We start from the raw sequence: 23,304 nt of genomic DNA, 5'->3' as shown, positions 1-23,304 counted from the left end.
TTTTTTATTTTGACTATGGCAGACCAACACGGCTACCCATCTGTAACTGAAATCTTATTCAGCTACGAGTGGTCGCCAAAGAAGAAGGAATGAGTCCTATTCTTACCCCTGAGCCGATATGAGTCCTGGGGAAACTCAGCCAGAAGGGCAGGGTATAAATAGTATATTATTGTTATTATTATTATCTGTGTACTATTCCTGCATTGCAGGGGTTTGGACTAGATAATCCTCGGGTCCCTTCCAACTCTAAAATCCTATTTTTCTATGATCAATGCTAAGTTTGCCTTGGTGACCATTCCTTCTCCATATCCATTCCTGGCTTTACTTGTAGCTGGTATTAAGTAGTTGGAAAACTACCCCCTGTCTTACGTCAAAGGGCATAAGCTGTTTTTAATATAATGTTGCAACTGGCCCTGGGACATTAAGATGGAGGGCGGGCAATTAATCAATTAATTAATAATTCGCAGCTCCCTTTATTGTTTCCTGGGGCCCCTCGTGCGCCTCCCCTCCTGCTTTTCCCAAAGCAGCATCTCTTGTGTGGTTAAGCGTGCCTGCGCGCGCGTGCGCGTGTGGATCTATAGAGATCGCGTGGGGGGGGGAGCGGCTGCTTGGATGATCCACGTGCCTTTCCGGGAAGTGTCGCTCCTTCCTGATCCCAGCTCCGGTAGTGAGGTCATCGCCCGGATTTAGGGCATGAGACCATCCATTGCCAAGACTGGCAAAAGGTTGGTGGCTGGAGGGGAGGGGGGCTCAGAACAAGTCACTCCTAGGATGGCAAGGGGGAGGGAAGCGCCCCCTGCCGCCCAAATCTGCGCTTGCAAAGTTTGGCGTGCCCGTGTTGGAAACGTGCAAATACTGTACGTCTGCATATATTGCCGCTTTCCGTCGCGCGTAAACGACGCGCGTTTTAAGTCCGCCTGCGCCTCTTTGCGCCTGAAAATAGAGAGGGGATAAAATATGAAAGCAAGGGCTGTGCCCAACTGAGTAGACCCATGGAAATCAATGGCGCCTGGAACGTGCATTGATTCCGATGAGTCTACTCTGAGCAGAGCTCGCATTGGCTCCAACTCCAAGCGCAAGGAAAGGCCGCAAGGCGCTTTCTAAGTTCACCCTGGCAACAAAAAAGGGAAGAGAGTATCCAGCTGATTTTTTTTCTTGGAGAGGAGGAGGGATCAAAACAAGTTCAGTAAACCTGGGCCCTCGTGTTCATGGTGCAACGATCCTTTAACCAAGCTTCCCTGGGATTAAAGCCCCCCGGAACTCAGTAGGGACCGACTTCGAAGTCGCCTCACCTAAACTTTGGGCTCTTAGGCCTGCCTACCCCGAGATCAGTGGGGTTTACTGCCGGGTAAGGAGACACACAATGCACACGTGACGGAGCAGGATGCGTGCTGAATTCTGCCTAGTCTGCAGGCATATACACAGTCGAAGAGCCAGCGGTCAGTGTCGGACGAGGCCCGGGTTCAAATCCCTCTCTCAGCCATGAAGCTCCCAGGATGACCTTGGGGGTCAGTCCCTGCCCGCACAGGGTGGTTGTGGGGCGTAATTGAGGGGGAGGAATCAAGTATGTACCACCCTGACCTCCTTGGAGGGGAAAAAAGGGATAGAAGTGCAATAGATAAATACAAATAATTAAATTATATATCACGCACACATATACATACATGTTTGTGTAAGTTATTTAAACTGTTTTAATTACTGTACTGTATTTGTGTTTTACTTGTAACCCGCCCTGGACCTTAGGGGTGTAGGGTGGGTAATTAATAATGATAATAACAATAATGTAAGTCTATTGGAGACGTTATTAGATAACAAGTGACCGATAAAGACCAAGTAATAATAAAATAATAATAACAACAGCATACACACATGTACACACATCCACATCAGGATAATGTCCCATTCCCATTCTGGAATAAATATATGTGGCTGTGTGGATATATATATATAGAGAGAGAGGAAGGAAATTGACAAAACCCTGATCATTCCGGAAAAGGGAAATGGACAAAACCCTGATCGTGACCACAGAGGATTGCAAAACAGACCCGGATCCCTTTTCCTCTCAGGATCGCCTTGGGTTCCCTTGTTTTTGTCAACTTTCTATTCTTTCCTGCTCCTCCTTGCAGCCCCAAGCCGCGCCGCGTCCATCCCGGCAGCCAGCAAAGCCCCGAAAGCTCCAGAAAGGGGCGGCGGCGGCGGCGAGGCGGGCGGCAGGCAGGAGCGCGCGCGCGGGTGGCGCCCCGTCCGCTCCCAGCTTTCCACGTCTCCCTTCCTGGGGCCGGGAGGAGGCGGGCGGAGGGGGGGTGGGGAAGCCGGAGGGGGCGGGGAAAACCCAGGCCGGGCTCGGGAGCGCGCGCAGCGGCGGCGGGGCTGCGTGCGAAAGCGCCTTTGGCGAAGCGAGAGCCGGATCGAGGGGAGCCGCCGCCGCCAACGCCGCCGCCGCTTCGCCAACGCCGGCTTGCCGGGGAAGAAGGAGGCGAGACTCCGAAGTGCTGACGTTGGATCTGGCCGGAGAAAGCAGCCCGGGGCAGCCCAGGGAAAAAAAAAACCTCGGGAAGGAGACCCCCCCCCCAGCCCGTGCCAAGAATGATGGTGCTGAAAGGAGGAGGGAGTTTGGCACTTGGGAAGTAATACCGGAGGAGAAGAAGGGGGCGCAAAAAACCAAAGGGGGGTCTGGCTAGGGCGGGGCCAGCGAGGCCCGGAAGCTTCTTGATTGCTGGAGATCGCTTGTCAGTCTGCTTGGATTCCCCCCCTCCACCCCCCCCAGCTCTCTTTCCAGGCCGGGAGCGGAGCGGCAGACGGGCTGGGTGGCTGGCTGTTGCGCGCCGCGCTCCCCCCGGCGAGCTGTGGGCAGGGGCGTCCGGGAAGCGAGCGCGCGAGCCGAGAGAGACTCCCCTTTTCCCGGACGGTGCAGCCAACCAAGGGAGGATCCGGAGAGAGGGGGGCGCCAGAAGGATCGGGGGTGGGGGGAGAGCCAGCCGCCGCCGCCGCCATCATCATCCGGAGGCCCCGTGGCTTTTCAATGGAGGAGCAGCCCGGCCATCAGCCAGCACAGCAGCAACAGCAGCAGCAGCAGGCGCCTCACCACCACCACCAGCACCACCACCACCATTACTACTACTACAACCACAACCACCACCAGCACCACCAGCAGCACCTGGCCGAGGGCAGCGCGCCCGCCAAGGCCCCGCCGAAGGCGCCTTTGCAAGCCCTCAAGCATGAGCCCAAGCACGGCGCCGGAGGAGGAGGAGGAGCAGGCCAGCAGCCCGACGCGCCCAGGAAGAAAGCAGGTCGGCGGCCCAGGGCGCGCGCAAAAAGCCGGCCAGGGGTGGAGAGGGCGGCGCCGCCGGTCGGGGGCACACATATCGGGGCTGGGGGGGGGCAAGGCATGCGGGCGGTTGAGAGGGGGGCCAAGCGTCTTGACCTCCGAGTTCTTTTTTGGGGGGTGGGAGATCCCGGCTGGAGGTCTCCGGGCGTGTTGCGCGCTTTGGAGAGGCCGAGGGGGACCCCCTTGCCAGGAGGGAGGAAAAGGCTTTCTGGATATCGGATGGGAGCTGGCTGGTTGTTTTTTTCGGGAGCAGAAGTAGATGGGGGTATGGATCTGGGCCTTTTTGGGGGCGGGGGGAGAAAGCCAGACCCCGGTGTTTCCATGGTGCCTCGCCACCCCAGACCTTGAGCGGCGTTGGTCTCCCCACGGCTTGCCTCGGATGGGGCCTGAGAGGAGGGAAGGCAGCTCGTTCTTTGGGGACAAGAAGATTAAAAATATGCTACCAGGAAGGTTTGGGAGGGGGAGATTCCCACTGGATCCCGGCCAGAACCAGGATGGTGGTGGGATTCGTGGTTTCTTGTTTTTTGGGGGAGGAAAAATCACATCCCGGATCTGAATCGGGAAGGCAGTAGAGAGGGTTTTTATTTGCTTTCACTTTTTAACAGGGTACACTCGGACCTTCACAACCTGAAATGTGGGAGCTGTTTTGGGGATGGAGAGAGAGAAAAAAATCAGATTATTTCTGGTGGCGGGCGCATTTCGTGCCGCAGACACAACATTACACCTTTTGGGAGGAGATGAGGGAAATACCTGGGACCCCCAGTCCGAGTCAGGATAGACCCTTAGTTAATGTATGGGAGGGGGTTTAGGGCGACCAAGAAGGGCTGGGGTCCCTCTGCTGGTCCCCAAATATCTCTTATTTTGCCTGGGATCGGGAGAGAGAGACTCTCAAGCCAGGACGGGGATGGAGGTGGGGGGCTGGGGATATGTGAACCATGGCTTGGGGGGCTGGGAATGATGGCGTGTGTATTGGGGGGGGGCTTAAATGTGTACTTTGGGGGCGAGGCCGAGGCTGGCCTCGCTTAGGCCCGAGCGCGGTGCTTCTCCTCTCCTGGGGGAGAAGAGGGGGCTGTGTTTGGGGCGGGGGTCTTGGGCCTGGCTGGGCCCGGGAAGAGGCGGCGGCAGCGGAGCGCAGAGACCCGGGTCTTCCGCCCAGGCCTCCTCCCTCCTGCCGGCCCTTTCGGGGGGCCGGGAGGGACCCCGTGCTCTCGAGGCCTGGCAGCCGGCGAGGCCGCCTCCTTCCCGGGCCTTCTCCTCCTCCTCCTCCGCCGGGGCCTTCGCCGCCATGTTGGGCGGGAGGAGAGCCGCCGAGACCGCCACCGCCCTGGCCTGGCTCGGGCCTAGATGGGCCCCGGCCGGCTCCGCGCCATTGTCCGCCAGGGTCGGGGGCTTGGTGGGTTTTGGGGGGCGGCGGCGGCGGGAGGATGTCTGGAAGCAACAAGGGGCTTTTGGGGTGGGGGCGCGGGATGGAGGAAGGGGGCTTTCTTTTGGGGAGACGGGGGTGGGTGGGTTTTTAGGGGCGCAAGGCAGACCGGGAAACCTGCGAAGGACAGGCAGGGTTTTTTTTTGGGGGGGGCTTTAAGATTTATGGTTGAAAGTCTTGCCTCCCCCTCCCCTGCAAGGGATTTGTGGTCGTGTGTTACGTTCACCCGGTTTTGCCCTCCTAACAGCCCTGCCAGGTAGACTGGCTAGAGGAAGAAGAGGTGATTGCTCCCAAGGTCACCTGGTTAGCGTGGGGGTGGGGGAGATGATTTTTGAACCCCGGTGCTTTTAAGCTGCAACAGCTTGTTTTCTTCTAATTATCAACAACTTCTCCCTAATGATGATCTCTGTCGTGCGAGCGGAAGGGAGCTCCAAAGGTCATCTAGTTCAGCCTTGGATAACGTGGTTGCAGCTGATGGGAGTTGTAGTCCAAAACATCTGGGGGGGGGGGCACCAGGGTGGCCAAGCCTAAGCAAAGGGGAGCCCACCACCTCCCAAAATGGATTTGTTCCATGGTTGTTACTACCCCACTCATAGGAGCTTAGGGATTCTTGCTGTATTTTATCCTTGCAAAAGCTTTGCAATGAGGCTGGGTATGTGTGTGTGTGTGTGAGAGAGAGAGAAATATTTGCTTCTTGGCTAATTCGAACCCAGGTCTCCTAGACCTAGTGTGCCGTTTGACCACAATGCCACAAGGGCTTCTGTTGTGGAAGTGTCTGGGAAGATTTGTGTGGGTACCGGAGCATCCAAATGTATAGCAAGGACTTGAGCTGTGGGTGCCATGGGGAAAGAGGCAGGTCTTGGACAGAGAGTTTAAAGCCCCCTTTCACCAGTTGAACAGTCATGGCCCTCTCCATCCCATCCACCTCCCAAAATGCTGGGAGCTGTGGTCTGTTAAGGATGTTGGGGGTTGTAATTCTGGGAAGGATCTCCTGGTGGTCTCCTCAGCACCCTTAACAAACTACAGTTCCCAGGATTTTTTTGGGGGATGGATGTGTCCCTTAAGCAGGTCCAAGGGATGCCTCTTCCTGAAATGTTTTGAGCACTAACTGCCTGGAAGAGTGGACAGTTCTGGGCCAGGTCAGAGGAATTTGTGGCCCCCTGGAAGTTGCTGGGCTTCCTATAGCCAGTGTGCAAGTGGTTCGGGGATGGTGGAGCCGTGGTCTAGCAACATCTGGAAGTCTCCAGGTTCCCCTTAGATCAGGCATGTCCAGCAGGTAGACCGCGATCTACTGATAGATTATGGGGGTGTCCCAGGTAGATCGCCACCTCCTAGGTCAATTCCCGCTCCCCCTAAAAAAGCTCAAGAACTTTGATTTCCCCCCAAAAAGTTCAACAACTCTGGTCCATCTTCCAGTGACAATGGCCAGATCACTGCTAGTTTTTTTTAATACTGTGAGTAGATCGCAGACTCTTGGAAGTTGGACATCCCTGCCCTAGATGAAATTCCTTGTAGGGCAGCTGCTTTCTTCAGCTGAGGCAACCACTTCCCATAGTATTTTTGTATGAAAACATGAATGCTTAAGAAACAAACCCAACCCTCAGTTATGTCCCTTAAGCCAATACAATATGGGGCATTTCCTATTAAAATCATTTTGAGGAGGATGTTGGCCAGATTTTGCGTGGTCCAGATCTTTACCCTGCAACTGGCAAAAAACTTGAATGAAGCCTCCCTGCGTTCTCTTCATGGGCATTATAAGTGACCAATTCTGAAATAGTGAGCCCCCAGACATGAAGTGTGCAAGGTGGTCCAGGAGCCGTAAACTCCCCTCTCCCTTTTTAGTGATCCATTAAAACCTTCCTTTCATGGTTAGGAAGGTGTGAGGACACTGGTGTCCCTGTTCTGTAGAAAACTCTCCCCATCCTGTCTCTCCAAATAAATCTTCAGTAAGTGGACAGAAGAGGACTTGTGGGGAAAATCTTTGATTCGATTCCTCTCTTTTGGGTTGTTTTAGTCAGGAACCAGCGTGCGCGCGAACACACAGATGGGTATTTGTACGAAATAGTAATAATACAAATAGCAACAGAAATTTATATATTGTTTATAGGTCAGTAACTCTTCACATGGTTCCCAGTAACAATATTTAAAGGCAGAAGCAAAATTTTGTACCCCAAAATTTTGCAGCAGTGAAGCTAATTTGACCTGGAGGTTTGCTTAAAAAGGCAGGCCTGCAAGCCTGTTTTCCACAGTAAAATGTTAACAGCAGGACGATGCTCCAAAGGCTTGGTGCTGCCGTTGAAAAGGCCCCGTCTCGCCTTAGTGCAGGTGTGAGGAACCTTTGGCCTTCCTGATGTTTCTGGGCCATGGCTCCCCTTATCCCTGACCTTTGGGTCTGCTTGCTGTGGGGGATGATGGGAGTTGTAGTCCAACATCATGTGGAAGGTTTGTCATCCCAAGGCCTTCACAGGTCGAAGACAAATGTACCGTATTTTTCACTCTATAAGATGCACCAGACCACAAGACGCACCTAGTTTTTGGAGGAGGAAAACAAGAAAAAAATATTCTGAATCTCAGAAACCAGAACAGCAAGAGGGATCACTGTGCAGTGAAATCAGCAATCCCTCTTGCTGTTCTGGCTTCTGGGATAGCTGCGCAGCCTGCATTTGCTCCATAAGACGCACACACATTCCCCCTTACTTTTTAGGAGGGAAAAAGTGAGCCTCATGGAGAAAAAAATACAGTAGGTTAAAAAGATGCAGTAACATATTGCATCCCTGAAAGTTCTGGGAAGCTCAAAAGCTTGTGCTTCCCAACAGAGGGTCCACCAGAGATCCTGGATCTTATTCATGACATTCATAACATTAATATTTATTTACTGTGTGCAGTTCTGGTTGCCTCACCTCAAAAAGGATATGGTAGAGTTGGAAGCTGTTCAGAAAAGGGCAGCCAAGGTGATCCAGAGATAGAGCGAGACTCCTAGGAGTTGCAGCATTTGGGGCTTTTCAGCTTAGGGGTGACATGATAGAAGTTTATGTGTTTATGCATGGAGAAAATGGATAGGGAAAAGTTTGTCTCCGTCTCCCATAACACTGAAATTCGTGGACACCCAGTGAAGCTGATTTAGATTTAGGACAGGTAAAAGAAAGTTCTTCTTCACACAGCACAGCGTCAAAGCTATGGAACAGGAGGCAGGCATGGCCACCGACCGAGGTGACTTTAAAAGACTATTAGACAAATTCTTGGAGGAGGAAATTACCGGAAAGTACTCTATAAGAATCACCTTTTCCCTCCTAAAATGTAAGGGGAAATGTGTGTGCGTCTTATGGAGCGAATGCAGGCTGCGCAGCTATCCCAGAAGCCAGAACAGCAAGAGGGATTGCTGATTTCACTGCGCAGCGATCCCTCTTGCTGTTCTGGCTTCTGAGATTCAGAATATTTTTTTTCTTGTTTTCCTCCTCCAAAAACTAGGTGCGTCTTGTGGTCTGGTGCGTCTTATAGAGCGAAAAATGCGGTATATCGAGTGCCGCCAGCCATGGTGGCTTTGCCCTGTCTCCACAGTCAGAGGCAGCAGTGCGTCTGGATGCTGGTTGCTGAAAACCACAGGAGGGGGAAGTGCCCTTGTTCTCGGTCTCTGCTTGTGGGTTTCCCACAATGGGCATCTGGTCGGCCCCAGTGAGAGCAGGATTCTGGTTGAAATGGGCCATTGGCCTGATCCAGCAGCCTCTTTCTTCTTATGTTCTTGGTCAATTTATATCACACCATTCCTCCCAAAGGAGTCCAAGGTGGCTGGCTATTATTATTATTATTATTCAATTTATCCTCTGAGAATAGCTTCCTCTGAGGCACCTCTAAGCGATTTACAGTACTTTCATCTCTCCCAAATGCAAAAGACACCCTTCCCAGGCCTCTTGACCTTTGTAATGTTGCATCAAAGTTGGAGGAGATCTCTCCAGAACAAACACCTGCCATTTGCCCTGCACACATCACAGATTTCTCCTCCATTGCGTTGGCATGGGCTGATCTCCCACACTGCCGCTGGGCCGTTGTGGCCACATAACTGCTGCATTTGGGGCCTGAAGTCTCTTCTCCCCACCCCCCACTGGAAGCTCAACATCCGTCAACATAGTCAACCCTGGCACCCTTCGCTTTGCATGAAAGGAGAGGGTGCTGCCATACCTGCAAGTCATGGGTGCACCCCTGGCTTTCAAACTGGGTTCTGGGGCTCATCAGAGGTGGCCATCGCGAAAGCCAGTTTTTGTCCTCTCTGGACAGCTGGCTCTCTGCGCTGAGATGCGGTTTGGATGTGTTCTGGGCCGCACCCTTGGTTTAGTGGGGAAACTCCACACTGTTTGGATTGCACCCCGCAGAATGCGTCCTAGAATCATTTGCAGCACGCCGAGATTTGTAGCAGGTCTTTGGTTTCCTAAATAATATTATAATAATAATTTATTATTTATACCCCGCACATCTGACTGGGTCTCCCCAGCCACTCTAGGCGGCTTCCAACCAAATCTCAAAAACAATACAGCGTCAAACATTAGAAACTTCCCTAAACAGGACCACCTTCGGGTGTCTTTTAAAAGTAAAATAGTTGTTTATTGCCTTGACATCTGCTGGGAGGGCGTTCCACAGGGTGGGCGCCACCACTGAGAAGGCCCTCGGTGCTGGACCTCGGTGTCCGGGCTGGATGATGGATAAATGCAGAAGTGGTTCCAGTTCTCTGAAGTTTGAAAACCACCTTAATAACGTGGTGAAAACCAGTGGAGAAAAGATTGGTGTCTTTTCCCTGTGAGATCCTTGGAATGTTTTCGGGCTCCCAGCAGCCAGCATGGCCAGTGGTCATGGATGGAGGTGGCATTTGGGAAAAGGCCATAGCTCAGGGCTGGAGTATTTGTTTTGCATGTAGGAGGTCCCAGATGCCGTCCTTGGTATCTTCAGGTCAGACTGGGAATGAATCCTTTCTGAAGCTGGAGAGCTGCTGCCAGCCAGTGTAGACAGTACCAAGTTAGATGGGCTCTGCATAAGGCAGTTTCCTATTTTAATCCTTGATTCATAGCCATCAGGTTTGGAAACTTGCTGCATTTTGAGGGAAAAGGGCTGTAGCTCGGGGATGGGGGGGGGAGATGACCTGTGTGGCCTTCCAGATGCTGTTGGACTCAAACTTCCAGCAACCAGAATGGCTGGGGGTGCTGGGAGTTGTAGTAACATCACACCTTGGAGGGTCACTGCCTCCAGGCAGTGTTAGAAACTAGAGTGGAAAAGCTAGGAGCCAAATGGCTCCTGGGACCGGAGTTGTGGGCGCCAAACAGAACGTCTAGTTGCCATTTTGGTGGGGAGTCAGCAACTATTTATTTATTATTTTGATAAGCAGGAATTAATTTGCAATTGACGTAAGCAACACATTGTTGGTATCACTTTTTTAGCAGAAATTGTTAACGCATGTTTAATTTGGTGTTGACAATAAAAATACTGGTACCGTACTTCAGTTTTCAAAACACTCTACTCTTTATTGTTAAACTCTTTGACATATTGTCTGTCCTTAACAGTTACTTCGAGGCTTCAAAGGGCCTACATTTCCGTAATCCTGGAGTGTCAGCCAGGAGCAAAAAAATGGTGCCCAGTCTTTTTGAGGCGCTCGCAAATGGAGAATTTTTAGGCGCAAAATTCGCCTGGCGCCCTGCTAATTTCGAACCCTGCCTCAAGGGCGTCTTCTGTTTGTATACTTGGAAAATCTGGACCAGAATGTAAAATAATAATGGGATGGGGTTTTGATGCTCCTGGTTCCCAAGCCCTGCATTTCTGAATTGCGGTGTCTGTTTGGTGACTTTCGAACTCGCTGCCACAGGAGGTAGTGGCAGCCCGGGATGGATGGCTTTAAAATAGGATTGGGCAAATCAGTGGAGGGGAGGGGTATTAATGGATATTAGCCACGATGGCTACTCTCTGCCTGCTTCTAAATCTCAGTTGCGGGGAACTCTTGTGCTCGCATCCTACATGCAGGTTTCCCACAGGAATCTGGCCGGTCACTGTGAGAACAGGACGTTGCACTAGATGGGCCTGATCCTGGTAGTTTTCTCTCCTTAGGTTCTCAAGTGTCTTACCGGTTCATCACCTTCCCCCAGTGCAACACTGCTATGCCCATGTGCCTTCTCTTTCTCTCTAAACGTTTCTAAAGAACAGCAGTGGCAGAATAAATATTAACAGAAAGAAAAGATCCTTCGCCAGCCGAGTCTCTGCGCGCTTAGCAGTTTCCAGGCTGTGGAAATGGCTGGTGCCCTGGCCTAATCCACTTAAAGTTGGAGCTGGGAGCAGCCTCTGCTGCTCGGAGGTGTTTTGTCCCCTCTCTTAGTCCGTAGTTCTTGGGATGGACCACTTGGGACGGTGGTGAACAGGGGGCAGCTTGCATCATCAGCTCATTGCTCTCTCCTGTATTATAAGGCAAATAGCTACATGCAGAAAATTAAGTGTTAGCTGCTTGACGGTGGAACAGACTCCCTTGGAAGGGAGAGGTTAGGACTAGATGGACCTTGCGATCCTTTCAAACTCTACAATTGCCACAGAGATCATGGAATCATCGAGTTGGAAGGGACCCCAAGGGTCATCTAGCCCAACCCCCTGCAATGCTGGGATCTTGTGCGCAACATGGGGCTCAAACCCACAACTCTGAGATTAAAAGTCTCCTGCTCTTACCAGCTGAACTAAAATAAGGGCTCGTCTTGCGGTTCCAGTTTCCCTCGTGCCTTCGCATGGTATTTTTATTTGGGAAGGAATTGGAGAGCATAGGGCATTGGTGCTTTTGAACTGCTAGGTTGGCAGGAGCTGGGACTGAGCAACGGGAGCTCACCCCATCACAGGGATTCGAACCACCAACCTTCTGATCAGCAAACGCTAGGCTTTGTGGTTTAACTCACAGTGCCACCCGGGTCCCTGCTCCTGCCCACCTAGCAGTTCGAAAACACATCAAAGTGCAAGTAGATAAATAGGTACGGCTCTGGCGGGAACGTAAATGGTGTTTCCGTGTGCTGCTCTGGTTCGCCAGAAGCGGCTTAGTCATGCTGGCCACATGACCCGGAAGCTGTACTACGGCTCCCTTGGCCAATAAAGCGAGATGAGCGCCGCAACCCCAGAGTCAGCAACGACTGGACCTAATGGTCAGGGGTCCCTTTACCTTTAGGGCATGGGTAGGCAAACTAAGGCCCGGGGGCTGGATCTGGCCCAATCACCTTCTAAATCCGGCCTTTGGATGGTCCAGGAATCATCGTGTTTTTACATGAGTAGAATGTGCCCATTTATTTAAAATGCATCTCTGGGTTATTTGTGGGTCATAGGAATACCTTCATTTCCCCCCAAAAATATAGTCCGGCCCCCAACAAGGTCTGAGGGACAGTAGCCCCCTGCTGAAAAAAGTTTGCTGACCCCTGGCATAGGGGCATAGCTCAGGGGTAGAGACCATCAGCCTGGCAACCAGAAGGCTCTTGGTTCCATCCCTAATGGCATCTCCAGTAAATACAATGCTGAGGCGCCCATGGATTTACTCTGTGTTAGAAAGCTCCCCGCATAAGCCTGAGGTCTCCTGGGCATGGGCTGTGGCTCAGCTGTGGAGCATCTGTTTTGAATTCACAAGGTCCTAGGTGCATCCAGGAACGCAGGAAGCTGCCTTGATCGGAGTACACAGAGAGTTGGTCCGCCCAGCTCAGTGCAATGGGGTTCAGGCAGAGTCTTCCCCGGCCCTACCTGGAATGGATAATTTTTTTTGTCTGGGAACAGCAGGGCCACGTCTCAGCACCAAAAGTTCCCTGTTTCCATCAGTTGGGAGGTTTTTGGCATTGTGCTTGGCGCAGCAGAGTTGTGCTCCCACCTTGTGGGGGGGGGAATAGGTGGGGGGAATCTCTTGAGTCATGTTGAATTTTGGAGCAGGCAGACGTTTCCACCCACTCCGGAACTCAGCATAAGACGGAAGCTCTGCCCCCAAGTTCTCTGCAGTCCGCGGGGAATCTGTGGGCCCCATTGCCAGAGGGCAGGAGATGCAACACCCCCCCCCCAAAAAAAACCCCAGTTAAAAAACGAGCATTTAAAAACATTAATAAAATAAAATTAGCGATAAGCTAAAATACACACGAGGGCGTTCTGCGTTTCTGGATAGGCTTGCCTAGATGAGCATGTTTTGAGCGGTTGCTGCAAAGTACGGCGAAGGCGCCTGCCTGGCGTCAAGTGGCAGGGAGTTCCAGAGTGTAGGGGCTGCCACACTAATCCTTACAGATGTGAAACGGGGATTATGTGGCACCCGAAAGAGGGCCGCTTCCGCAGAGCGAAGCTGTCAAGTGGGCTTATATGGGGCAAGGAGATCTCTGGTCCCAAGCTGGCAAGGACATTGTCTGCTAATAGTAACGCCTTGAACTTGGCCTGGCAGCAAGTGGGCACGCAGCGCAGATCTCTGAGCCCCTGTGTTGTGGGTCTCACTTCTGTCAGCAACCGTGCTGCAGCATTCTGCATTGACCGCAGCTTCCAGATCAGGTGCAAGGGGAGCCCCACGTAGAGTGCCTTGCGGGAGTCCAGGCTTGAAGTCCCCAGTGCCTTTACTACTGTGAATCTGTTTGGGTTGGCGCATCCACATTGTGTGGTCCATTGAGGTCCGTGCTCCTATCGTACGCCTGTCCCCCGTGCAAATCTTGAGGGAAAATGAATAAATAACAGACGTACCTGGGTGCTGAGCACATAGATTGGAGTGCTTGGTATTCTAACAGGAGCAAAAGCAACTTTTAGCTCCTTCATGTGTAAGAGTTTGAGGGAGAACCACATATGCTACCTTGCCTCAAAGAAAAAGGTGAAATATAAGTGCAATTAATCGATCGATTATTTTTTGTGGTAACCCACCCTGGCACCTTAGGTTGGAGGGCAGGAACTGTATCATTCTGTACCCAGATGTTCTTGAATATAAATAATAACAATAATGTTTGATGGACTGAGTTTCTTTAATATGCTGCCTTTCCCCTGTGAGTCTGACCCAACCAGCTTACAGCCAGTGTTAAAACTCGGATATATGATCTGATCACCAAATAGCACGTTAAACCTAGGTTATGGTTGCCATAAATGGAATGTCTAGGTGCCAGGATTTTTCACGTTGGAAGTATTATTATTATTATTAATAATAATTCCATTTCTATACCACTTTATATTTTAAAGTACAAATCTCAGTGCAGTTGACAACACACTAGAACATCAAATGAAACAATCCAGAATAAAACAAATTCAAGCTTCCAGGGCAGTATTTCAGATCCATTTTGCTTTACCCGGCTGCCAACTTGGCATCCAGGGATCTTCAAATGGTTGCCACTGGACCCACGCCAGTCGCAAAATGCACCTGGTGCCTGGCTAATTTCTAACCCTGATTCCAGCAAGTGTCTACTTGCGGGCGATGATTGTGGTGAGCCTCCAGGCGCAGAGGCTGTCTACCCTAAAAGTCCCAGTTGAAAGCGGACAAGAGGGCAGTCTAGGTGGGATACAAACACAGCACAGCCTCTGACCTTAACGCTTCTGCCTTTCTTTCCCTCCTAGGCTACGGCGAGCTCAATGGCAGCGTTGGAGAACGGGAGTCCCCCCCAAAGAGCTTGAACGGGGGCGATGCTGCGGCCAGCCCCATTTCCCGGGTTCCCAACGGCAGCCAGACCCCCGGGGACCCCGCCCTGGCGCTCAAGCAGACTGTGAAGGGGAGCGGTGCCTTTGGGAAGCTGGGGCTGAAGCCCAAGGGCTTTGTCTCCAAAGGGGCTGCGGACAAGAAGCCGGAGAAAGGCTTTGAGGGCCGGTCCCCCGACAAGCCTGAGGCCCTCTGTATCCCCAACGGCATGGTCTCCACGGGGTACATCGCCAACGGCTACGTCGCCAGGGGGGCCGACAACGACGGCAGCGGCTCAGAGAGCAGCTACACCACCCCCAAGAAGCGGAAGGGGCGCCGCAACAGCGCCAAGGGCTGCGAGGCGCTCAGCCTGGCGCAGGCCGCGCCGCACGAACCCTCGGCCAGCATGGCGGCCTCGAAGCAGGAGCCCGAGGGCGGGGAGGCAAAGGCGGGGGCCAGGGTGGATGCCCCCAAGCCGGCTTGGAAGTGCGAGGCCGGGCGCGGGAAGCCGGGCGACGTGCCGCCGCGGAAGAACTCGGACGGGAAGGCCGGCACCGCGGCGGGCAAGAAGTTCGAGGAGCGGCCGAAGGGCAAGCACGTGCCGGCGGCCTCCTCCAAGGAGGACTCCTGGACGCTCTTCAAGCCTCCCCCCGTCTTCCCGGTGGACAACAGCAGCGCCAAGATCGTCCCCAAGATCAGCTACGCGAGCAAAGTCAAGGAGAACCTCAACAAGGCCGCCGCGCAGAGCGCCTCCTCCCCGACCCTCTCCTCGTCCTCGTCCTCGTCTTCGTCCTCCTCCCTGTGTTCGTCGTCTGCCGCCGAAACCCAGGCGCAGCCCCCTGGCCGCCTCTCGCAGGTCCCCATGTCCGCCATGAAATCCGTCACCTCGGCCGGCTTCTCCAACGGGCCGGTGTTGGCGGGGGCCGACCGGGGACCCCAGCCCCTCCTCGTGCCCGGTGGGGTCCTCTTGGCCTCGGAGGCGGGGCCCCTGGACGTGGCGGGCCTGGGGGGTGCCCCGGCGGAGCCTCCGCTGCCCAAATCCAGCCTGTTCATCTACCCGTCGAATATGCAAGCCGCTCTCCTCAGCGCCGCCGCGCAAGCCGAGACGCCGCCGCCGCCTCAGGCCAGCCAGAAGAGCCTGGGCGACATTTTCCAGAACCAGTGGGGGTTGTCGTTCATCAACGAGCCCAGCGCCGGCCCAGAGGCGGGTGCCAGGAAGCCGGCAGGCCCCCAGGCTGCGGAGGTGACATTTCAGGGGGAGTGCCCGGCCGCCCTGGCACCCCCGGGGGCCGAGGCCGCTCCCTTGGGGCCCGAACCGCCCGCCTTCCCCAAGGCCTACGAGCTGGACAAGCGGACTAGCCTGCAGCTGCCTGGCAGGATCCTGAAGCTGGCAGCTGCGGGCGAGGCAGCCGGCGGCTTCCTCTCGGAGCCCATTCGGCCCGGCGGGCAGTGCCAGGCCGAAGCGGGTGGCACCTTTGTGTTCCTCTCCAAGGACTGCCACGTAGAGAGGCGTCTGGCCTCGCCCACGAACCATTTGTTAGTTTCCGCCAAAGAACTGAGGTGCCAGAGTGGCCTAGGAAGGAAAGAGAGTTGGGGTGATTTTGACCTGAGGGCGGCTGTTCTATATCACACTCAAGGTAAATCTATATCTTCGTTGGTGTCCTGCTTCAGGCTCCGGTTCTGTCTGGATTTAGTGCAGGTTTGGGGAACGGTTTTTTATTTTAAATCATGCTCTACGGAGAAAAACGGGGTCCCAGAGCAGCATGCAGACCATTGACAGGGGGAAAAGTAAAGTGAAAAAAAAGGCCTTTTACAATCTCAAAGGACGCAGCATTAAAGGAAAATGGGCTGGGAGGGAGGAGGAAAGAGACAAACCCCACTTGGTTTTGGGGCGCTTTTTGTCAGGGGGAAATATCCAAGTGGGCAGGTGTTGTAGTGAGAAACAGCCGTGCGGATGTCGGAAGATAAATGGTTTTATAGATTATGTGTCTGGTTGGAGTGTCGGTCTGAGAAAATGGGCGGTCGAAGCATCTCACTTCTTATTTGAGGCTGCTAGAGCATCGTTAACATGCCTATTTATTCATTTTTTATTTTCTCCCCTGCCTCTTTGTATTTGTGTGTGTGTGTGAGAGAGAGATCCAACACTGTCCCCCCCCCCCCGATTCTCCTGCCCCATGCCATTCCGACATCTGGAGCCTAAGGATGTGGGGAAAACACCTGTTCCTTTCCTATCCAGATGTTGCGTTACGCTGTTGGTTCTTTATAGGTTGCCTTGCAGACCCCCCAAGACGGCTCACCATGCAAATACCATGCAGTAAAAATCGTACTGTAGCTTGCAGCACTTCACAACAACGTGTTCGTTGTCCCATCCCAGTGAAAATGTTAAGAGAGGAAGGCTATAAGTACTTTAAGACAGCAGGGGCTCCTTATTTTCCGTGTCCCCTTTCCTTGCAAAAAAAAAAAAAAAAGTGAAAATATGGGTTGCTGTGTTTTGTGGCAGCCACCAGGTCTCAGGAGCAACAGTGATTTCCAGGGTGCAGAACTCACCAATGGTGGGAGCTGCTTAGGTGCCCAAGTGCCAGTGTGGGGAAAATCTGGTTCTAAAGTTGTCTTTTTCAGGGGGTCCAGGACAAGCCTCAGTAGTGTAAGGGGGGGAAGTAGCAGTTTTGCAAAGGGACCCCCCTCAGCCGTGGAGGTGGCCTCGCTGCTCTCTTATGGTGGCCTCTGCCAACCTGACAACATTCTGGGTGTTTTCAACTACAACTCCATCAGCCCCACCTGGAAGGAGGTTTTTTTTTGGGGGGGTGGAATGGTGGGGGAGAGCCTTGCTTTCTCTTGACGCCCCCTTCGGCATCTTCAGCTGTCCTTTTCCTTTGAGATTAGGGAGGGGGAGCCTCTGGCGGCCCCTCCAGGCGCCGCTAGACTACAACTCCCATCTTTCCCAAATGTGATTTGGAGCTCCAGTACCTGGGGGGGGGGGGCATGTAGGTTCCCCACCCCTGATGTCATCCAGTGCCAGATAGGGGCAGAGGGGTGCTTCTGGGAAGGTGGTTAGCGGGGCAAAGATGTCAGTCGTCTTTTTGAACCGCAACAGCTGGTTCCATAAGGTAGACTGCGTCCAGACGTGGAGGTTATCTTCTCTGGGAGCAGAAAGGGGCCAAGGCTGACTTAGAATCATAGCCTTGTAGAATTGGGAGGGACCGTGAGGGACATCTAGCGCATTGCAGGAATCTCAGCACCAGGTTCCCTATCCAATTTGAAACCATATCAGACCCTACTTGACTTTGCAAAAGTGCTAGCCGGTTTATGGCTACACCAGTAACAATTTTTGCAGATCGGGGGCTGTTGGGCAGGGGTACCAGAGGCGGCAACCCCCTCCAGAAGTTTCTGGTCTCCTGACTCCTTATTATCATTGTCCCTGGCTTTGCTGGCCACTAGGAGTCGGAGTCCTGTCAACATCTGGGGTAACGGAAGCCGTTAAGGAACAAAAGAGAGTTTGGGTCGCTGTGACTCCTGCACTTCCCCCTTCCAACTCCGCCATTCTGTGTATGGGTCTAAGCTCACCACATCCGCTCTTTTTCCAAACTGCGTAGTGATATGTTTTCAATGAATATCTGACACACGCAAAAAAGGAGGTGGGTATTTATAGCAACACTTGAGCTGCTTCAGAGTCACAGGGAGAGGTTTGCATGCGGAGCAGGCCTTGACATTAAGAGCAGGGCCTCAGCCCGACGTCAGAGCGTCCGCTTTGAAGGTGCCGGGTTCAATTCTCGACAACGTCTCTGAAACCTGGTCAGTGCCAACAATGCTGAGCTAGGCTCTGTTTAAGGCAGCCCCCTTTGTTCCTCTGAGACGCCACCGGAGCACCACCTGCCGCCTGGGTCCTTCCCAAAGCGATGCTTTTTGAGGGCATCCACCAGGAAGGACCACAGCCGAGGCTGAGCCCTTGGCAGGGGGCGTGAGAGTTGAAGTGCCTTGTGTCTTGACCGTCCCATTGGGCAGAGGAAGCTGCTGCCTTATAGCTGAGCAGGCTCTTCAAGAGTAAAGCTGCCCAAGGCAGGACCCTGTAGAGGAAGAGGAAGAGGAGAAGGCTTCCTCTCCAAATCTTGGACAACGCAGGCTGCTTCCCTTTTAACGGGCTGGTCAGAAATAAAATCAGAGCACTCCTCTTTTGCTGAGTGGTGTTTTGATGCCTCCAAGAGGCGTGATCACTCTTTTTTAAAAAAATATAAATTTTTATTAGTTTTTTAACATACCATTTTCAACAATAATTCAACATACTTTTACATCTTACTCAATTTTTCTACTTCCATCAGTCCTGCCTGAAAATTTTCCAATCTAATCTCTTAGGATGCGTTTCTTACTTTCCCTATTACATACATTTAAAACTCATAACCAATATCTCTTATCTTTTTCTACTTTGTAACACTTTGTATATTTCTCCTTACAAAACTTCTTGTAGCGTAATTTGTTGGTTACAATTGCTCTTCAAATACTTCATATGCTTCTTCCAATCTTCTGTAAATCTCTGGTCCCGCAGGTTTTGAATCCTTCCTGTCTGCATAGTCCATTAATTTCGTCTGCTGTTCTTCTTTCGTTGGAATTTCTTCTGGCTTCCACTTCTGGGCTAACAAGATTCTTGGCGCTCTTGTTGCATATGAGAACAGTTTGACATCTTGCCTCCAAGAGGCGTGATCACTCTTTTGCCCATCTATCCCAAGCTTCTTGACTCTGACCAGCAGCAGCTTTCCAATCTTTCTGGGCTGGATAGATTGGTCTCAACTAGGGCCAGGGCCATTTCAGTACAGTGGTACCTCGGGTTAAGTACTTAATTCGTTCTGGGGGTCCGTACTTAACCTGAAGCTGTTCTTAACCTGAAGCACCACTTTAGCTAATGGGGCCTCCTGCTGCCGCCGCACGATTTCTGTTCTCATCCTGAAGCAAAGTTCTTAACCTGAAGCACGATTTCTGGGTTAGCGGAGTCTGTAACCTGAAGCATATGTAACCCGAGGTACCACTGTACTGGCCCCGACTTGGTGGAACGTGCTGTCACAAGAGACCAGGGCCCTGCGGGACTTGACATCTTTCCGCAGGGCCTACAAGACAGAGCCGTACCGCCTGGCCTTTGGTTTGGACTCAGTCTGACCCTTACGTTTCCCTCCCCTTATGGTTTTGATCTATGGGCTATTATTAAAACGAGGCTGCATTTTAAATTGTATTTTTAACCTGTACTTTAAATTGTCCCCCCCCCCATTATGTTTTTATTGTAATTTTACTGGCGTTACTTGCCCTGAGCCCAGCTCTGGCCAGGGAGGGCGGGATCTAAATAAACATTATTATTATTATTATTATTATTATTATTATTATTCTCTTTGGCCTGATTCAGCAGGTGACCCTTTTCTTCAAGGCAAACCAGAGAGCCTTTAAGTGTAGCTAAATAAAAATAGGTGCTTGGCATCCCAGGAATCCTGTTGAAATTGGGGGTGGCTGATGGTATCGCTTGAAGAAACATCCTTTTGTCGAATGCTCCACAAAGATCCGAATCTGAAATACTTAACTTTCCCCTCTTCTCTCTCTCCACAGAAATGGAAACAATTTGTAATTTGAAAAAGCAAGGTAAGAATCTCTCGACGGCCACGACAATCTGCTTTGCCTCTGCCCCACTGCAAAGGAAGGGCCGGTTAATTTATTTTGTGTAGGGGGAGTTGTGTGGAAATTCGGCTGCCGATGGGGGAGGACTGTGGCCTTCCAGCGTGACCAGTGGGCAGGGATGCTGGGAATTCCAATTCAGCAACATTGGGAGGGCCACTCCATTAAAAAAACCACAATAATTTACCATCAACAACAGCCCTGTGGTGTAGATCAGGCTGAGACCATTGGGACCCTCGGAGGGCTTCCTTGCTTGTATAAATTTGAACCCAGGGATGATGGGATTTTTTTCCAAGAGGGAGAGAGACTCTGCCACAAACCAGTGTTTGGGAACTCTCCTCTGGGAGGCTTAATTGTTTAGCTGGTTTAAACTAATCTTAATTTCCTGTAGGAAGGACCCCAGTGGCTTTATGTCAGGCGAGGGGAACCTTTGTCCTTCCAGATGTTGCTGAATTGCAGCTCGCCTCATCCTATTGGGGACGCTGGCTGAGGCTGATAGGAGCTGGAAGTTCAGTAACATCTGCAGGGCGAAGGTTTCCACCCATCAGCTTAATATGCAGGAGGAGGGAGAAAACCAGGTATTCTGCCTTGACCTCTTTGTTTTCATAAAATTTATATACTGCTTGATTATAAGCTTTATATAACACGTTAATTATTTTTTAAAAAAGCAAGAGGTTTGCAAGAATAATGATGCAACAAAATGATCAGTCCAAACCATTAAAAGCAATCATTTGAAACACAGAAGGTGATTAAAATCAGGACTCTGCTGTACAGGTGCAAATAAAACGTTTTAGGTGCGTTGTAAAAAAAAAAGTAGCAAAAGTGCCATTACACAAATGTGACACTAGATGGCGATGGTGAGCTATGCAAAACTCAATGTATTTTTCAAAACGTTTTTTAAAAAAGCATTTTTGCAGCGTTTTTTAATACCGTATTGGCCCTAATATAAGCTGCACTCCCCCCCCCCCAAGATTCCAATCGTGAAAAGTTAAAAGTGCGGCTTATATTTGCGACCTTATGGTATCGCTGCTAGAGCAGCTGCCCACGAGGGCTGCCGGGGGTGCAGGACGACAGCGCCCCTCCCGGCTGCAGCTCCCAAGCCTCCCCTGAGTAAGGAAGGGGGGAAGGAGGCCGCCAGCAAAGTGGAAAAATAATAATAAAAAATTAAACTGCAAAAAAAGAAAATGGAACACATGTCAACATGTCTGGACAGGCTTGCCTACAGAAAAATGCTTTCAGCAGGCGCCAGAAAGAGCATACGGGGATATCAATTGGCAAGGAGTTCCAAAGACCGTTTTCCTAAAAATGCAGAAAGGGCCACCCATGTTTGGGCCGGTTCCACAGATCTAAGTGGGCGTAGGCGGGGAAGGGGACCACGCAGGTAGTTTGTGCCCTTGAGGACCTGACTTGACGCTTGCTGTGTTGGGAGACATTCTGCACAGAAACATGTTTCTACCTTTAAGGACAGCTTTTGTAAGCTCTGGGCTAATTGATTGCAGCTGGCCATGGCTACAAAAGGAGAAAAGCTGCAGCTTGACCTCTGCCTGCAGGAAAAACACCCACAAGCTTTGTTGTTTTGAAATAAAACCTTTATTTGGCTTGGTTTTACACCAGTCTCATGGTGGTCACAGTCTCTGTCATCTGCCACCAGTGAAAAATCCCCCTCTAACACGCTGTGTTTCTCCCCCCTTTCTCCAGACCCCAAAAGGATAATCACTTACGACGAAGCCATGGATCACCCCGACCAATGATAGGAGCCGCGAAGGGCCGCTGACTCTCTCGCCGCCGCCGCTGTTGCCTCTCTGCCGCGAGCCTCGCAGCTCCCCACACATCCAGAAGGGCGGGTGGCTGGGGCGGCAGTTCTGGGGGGGGCAAAAAAGGAACTAGAATCGCAGGATAATATATACAAATCTATATATATATATAAATCTATATATATATATAAATATATATAAATCTATATATATTAGTTATTTTAAAACAAATTGAAAAACAGGGGCCTGCGGGCACGGCGAGACTTTTCACGTGGAATTGGCAGAGACTCGCGTTACGGAATTATTTAAACTTCGGTTCTGAGTCCTCTCCCCTTACAAAAAAAGACTCCTGCTTCTTTCTCCCGCCAGCGCCCTGTGTGAAACCGGACAAGAATTCTTAACGGGTAGAGACTCTGCCCCCCCTGCATGGTTCTGGACATCTGCAGGAGAGAGGGGGGGGGGCCTCCAGCCGTTTTTCCGCCGGGAGTCTGCAATGGCTGACAACACACTAAGTCTCCGGGAAGCCCCTCTGTTTTCCTCCCCTTGCACCCCAATATTTCCCTCCATTGCTTTTGGTTTTACTGGAATCCTAAAACCGAAAACTGCAGGGTCACTGGGGGGGGGGGCGCTCGGAGCGTTGGAGGGTTATTTCTTTCCCCCACCCCACTCCTTGTCGAAGTGAAGGTGTGATGTGGAGGGGAAATCGGTCTTAAAAATCCCTGCGTCCTCCACTCTCCTTCAGGGGAAACCAAAAAGATGCTATCACTACAGTCGTGTCATCTGCACACACCTGCCGTTTCGGTTATGATGGTTTTTTTTGGGGGGGGGGAGTGTGTCATCTTTGACGGCCACCGTCCAAAACTTTACAGATCGCCAGAAGAGTTTTTAATTTTATTTTAAAGAAGCGGTTTGGGAGGGGTTGGCTTTTTTTGGGGGGGGAGAGGGAACGATGGCAAAGGCAGGGGGGGGGGTTAAAATTGCCGTTCCTGCCGCTTGGCACTGTATCCCTAGGAAGAAGCCAGCAAAGCAGTTTGTTCAGGCTGTAGGTACTCTTTTGAGTTTTTCCTCCCCCTGGATGATCCTTTCATTTTTCCCGTTCTCCGTCAGTCCTCTGCTGCAAAGCTGGAAACGTAAGGAAATTGTGATTTCGTCCCTCCGCCCTTTGCTAACTTTTCTAAATAACGCCGGTGTGTGTGTGTGTTTACACACATTACAACTCCTATCTGGGAATTTCTTTTTCTAAAAGGAAAAAAAAAAAACCCCACCAGGCCTTACCTTTTACTATTTCTCTCCCCCCCCAGCTCATTTCCCTCAGGCAATTAATGTTTTTTTTTATGGTCTGACATCGGGAGGCCTGTTCTAATGGATTTCCGCTGTCTATTTTTATTTTTATTTTGATCTGGGCTTTGCTTCTGCTTCCCCCTCACCCCCAGCTTTTCACCGCAAGAGCAGAAACGGAAAGAGGTTGCAAGTATGGCGTAGAAAGCTCTAATAAAGTCATTATTATTTTTTTGCCTTTTGCAGAAATCCAAATTTG

General features: G+C 51.6%; 1 protein-coding gene and 1 long non-coding RNA gene across 2 annotated transcripts; both read left to right on the top strand.

The window, feature by feature from the left end:
* The first annotated feature begins 2,346 nt into the window (after positions 1-2,346).
* On the top strand, positions 2,347-23,279 carry NUFIP2 (nuclear FMR1 interacting protein 2). Its single transcript, XM_082201800.1, has 4 exons — positions 2,347-3,290; positions 14,307-16,001; positions 19,948-19,980; positions 21,712-23,279. Exons 1-4 carry the CDS (start codon positions 3,023-3,025, stop codon positions 21,762-21,764), a joined length of 2,049 nt encoding a protein of 682 aa, XP_082057926.1. The 5' UTR covers positions 2,347-3,022; the 3' UTR covers positions 21,765-23,279.
* LOC309520344 lies at positions 4,867-7,979 on the top strand. The gene is made up of 3 exons (XR_014214220.1): positions 4,867-5,480; positions 5,569-7,231; positions 7,493-7,979. It is a non-coding gene; the product is annotated as an uncharacterized lncRNA (long non-coding RNA).
* Positions 23,280-23,304: the final 25 nt, after the last annotated feature.

This window comes from Podarcis vaucheri, assembly GCF_965113315.1.
Source record: "Podarcis vaucheri genome assembly, chromosome: 15".
Lineage (NCBI taxonomy): Eukaryota > Metazoa > Chordata > Lepidosauria > Squamata > Lacertidae > Podarcis > Podarcis vaucheri.
Note: the sequence above shows the minus strand (reverse complement) of the source record. Positions and strands in the feature narration are given on the sequence as shown.

What these genes read in the sequence shown, in the direction of transcription:
- NUFIP2 (XM_082201800.1), top strand. Translation starts at nt 3,023, where the DNA reads ATGGAGGAGCAGCCCGGCCATCAGCCAGCACAGCAGCAACAGCAGCAG. An exon ending in CGCGCCCAGGAAGAAAGCAG is followed by an intron (nt 3,291 to 14,306) that starts GTCGGCGGCCCA and finishes TTTCCCTCCTAG; the next exon opens with GCTACGGCGAGCTCAATGGC. An exon ending in TTGTAATTTGAAAAAGCAAG is followed by an intron (nt 19,981 to 21,711) that starts GTAAGAATCTCT and finishes CCCTTTCTCCAG; the next exon opens with ACCCCAAAAGGATAATCACT.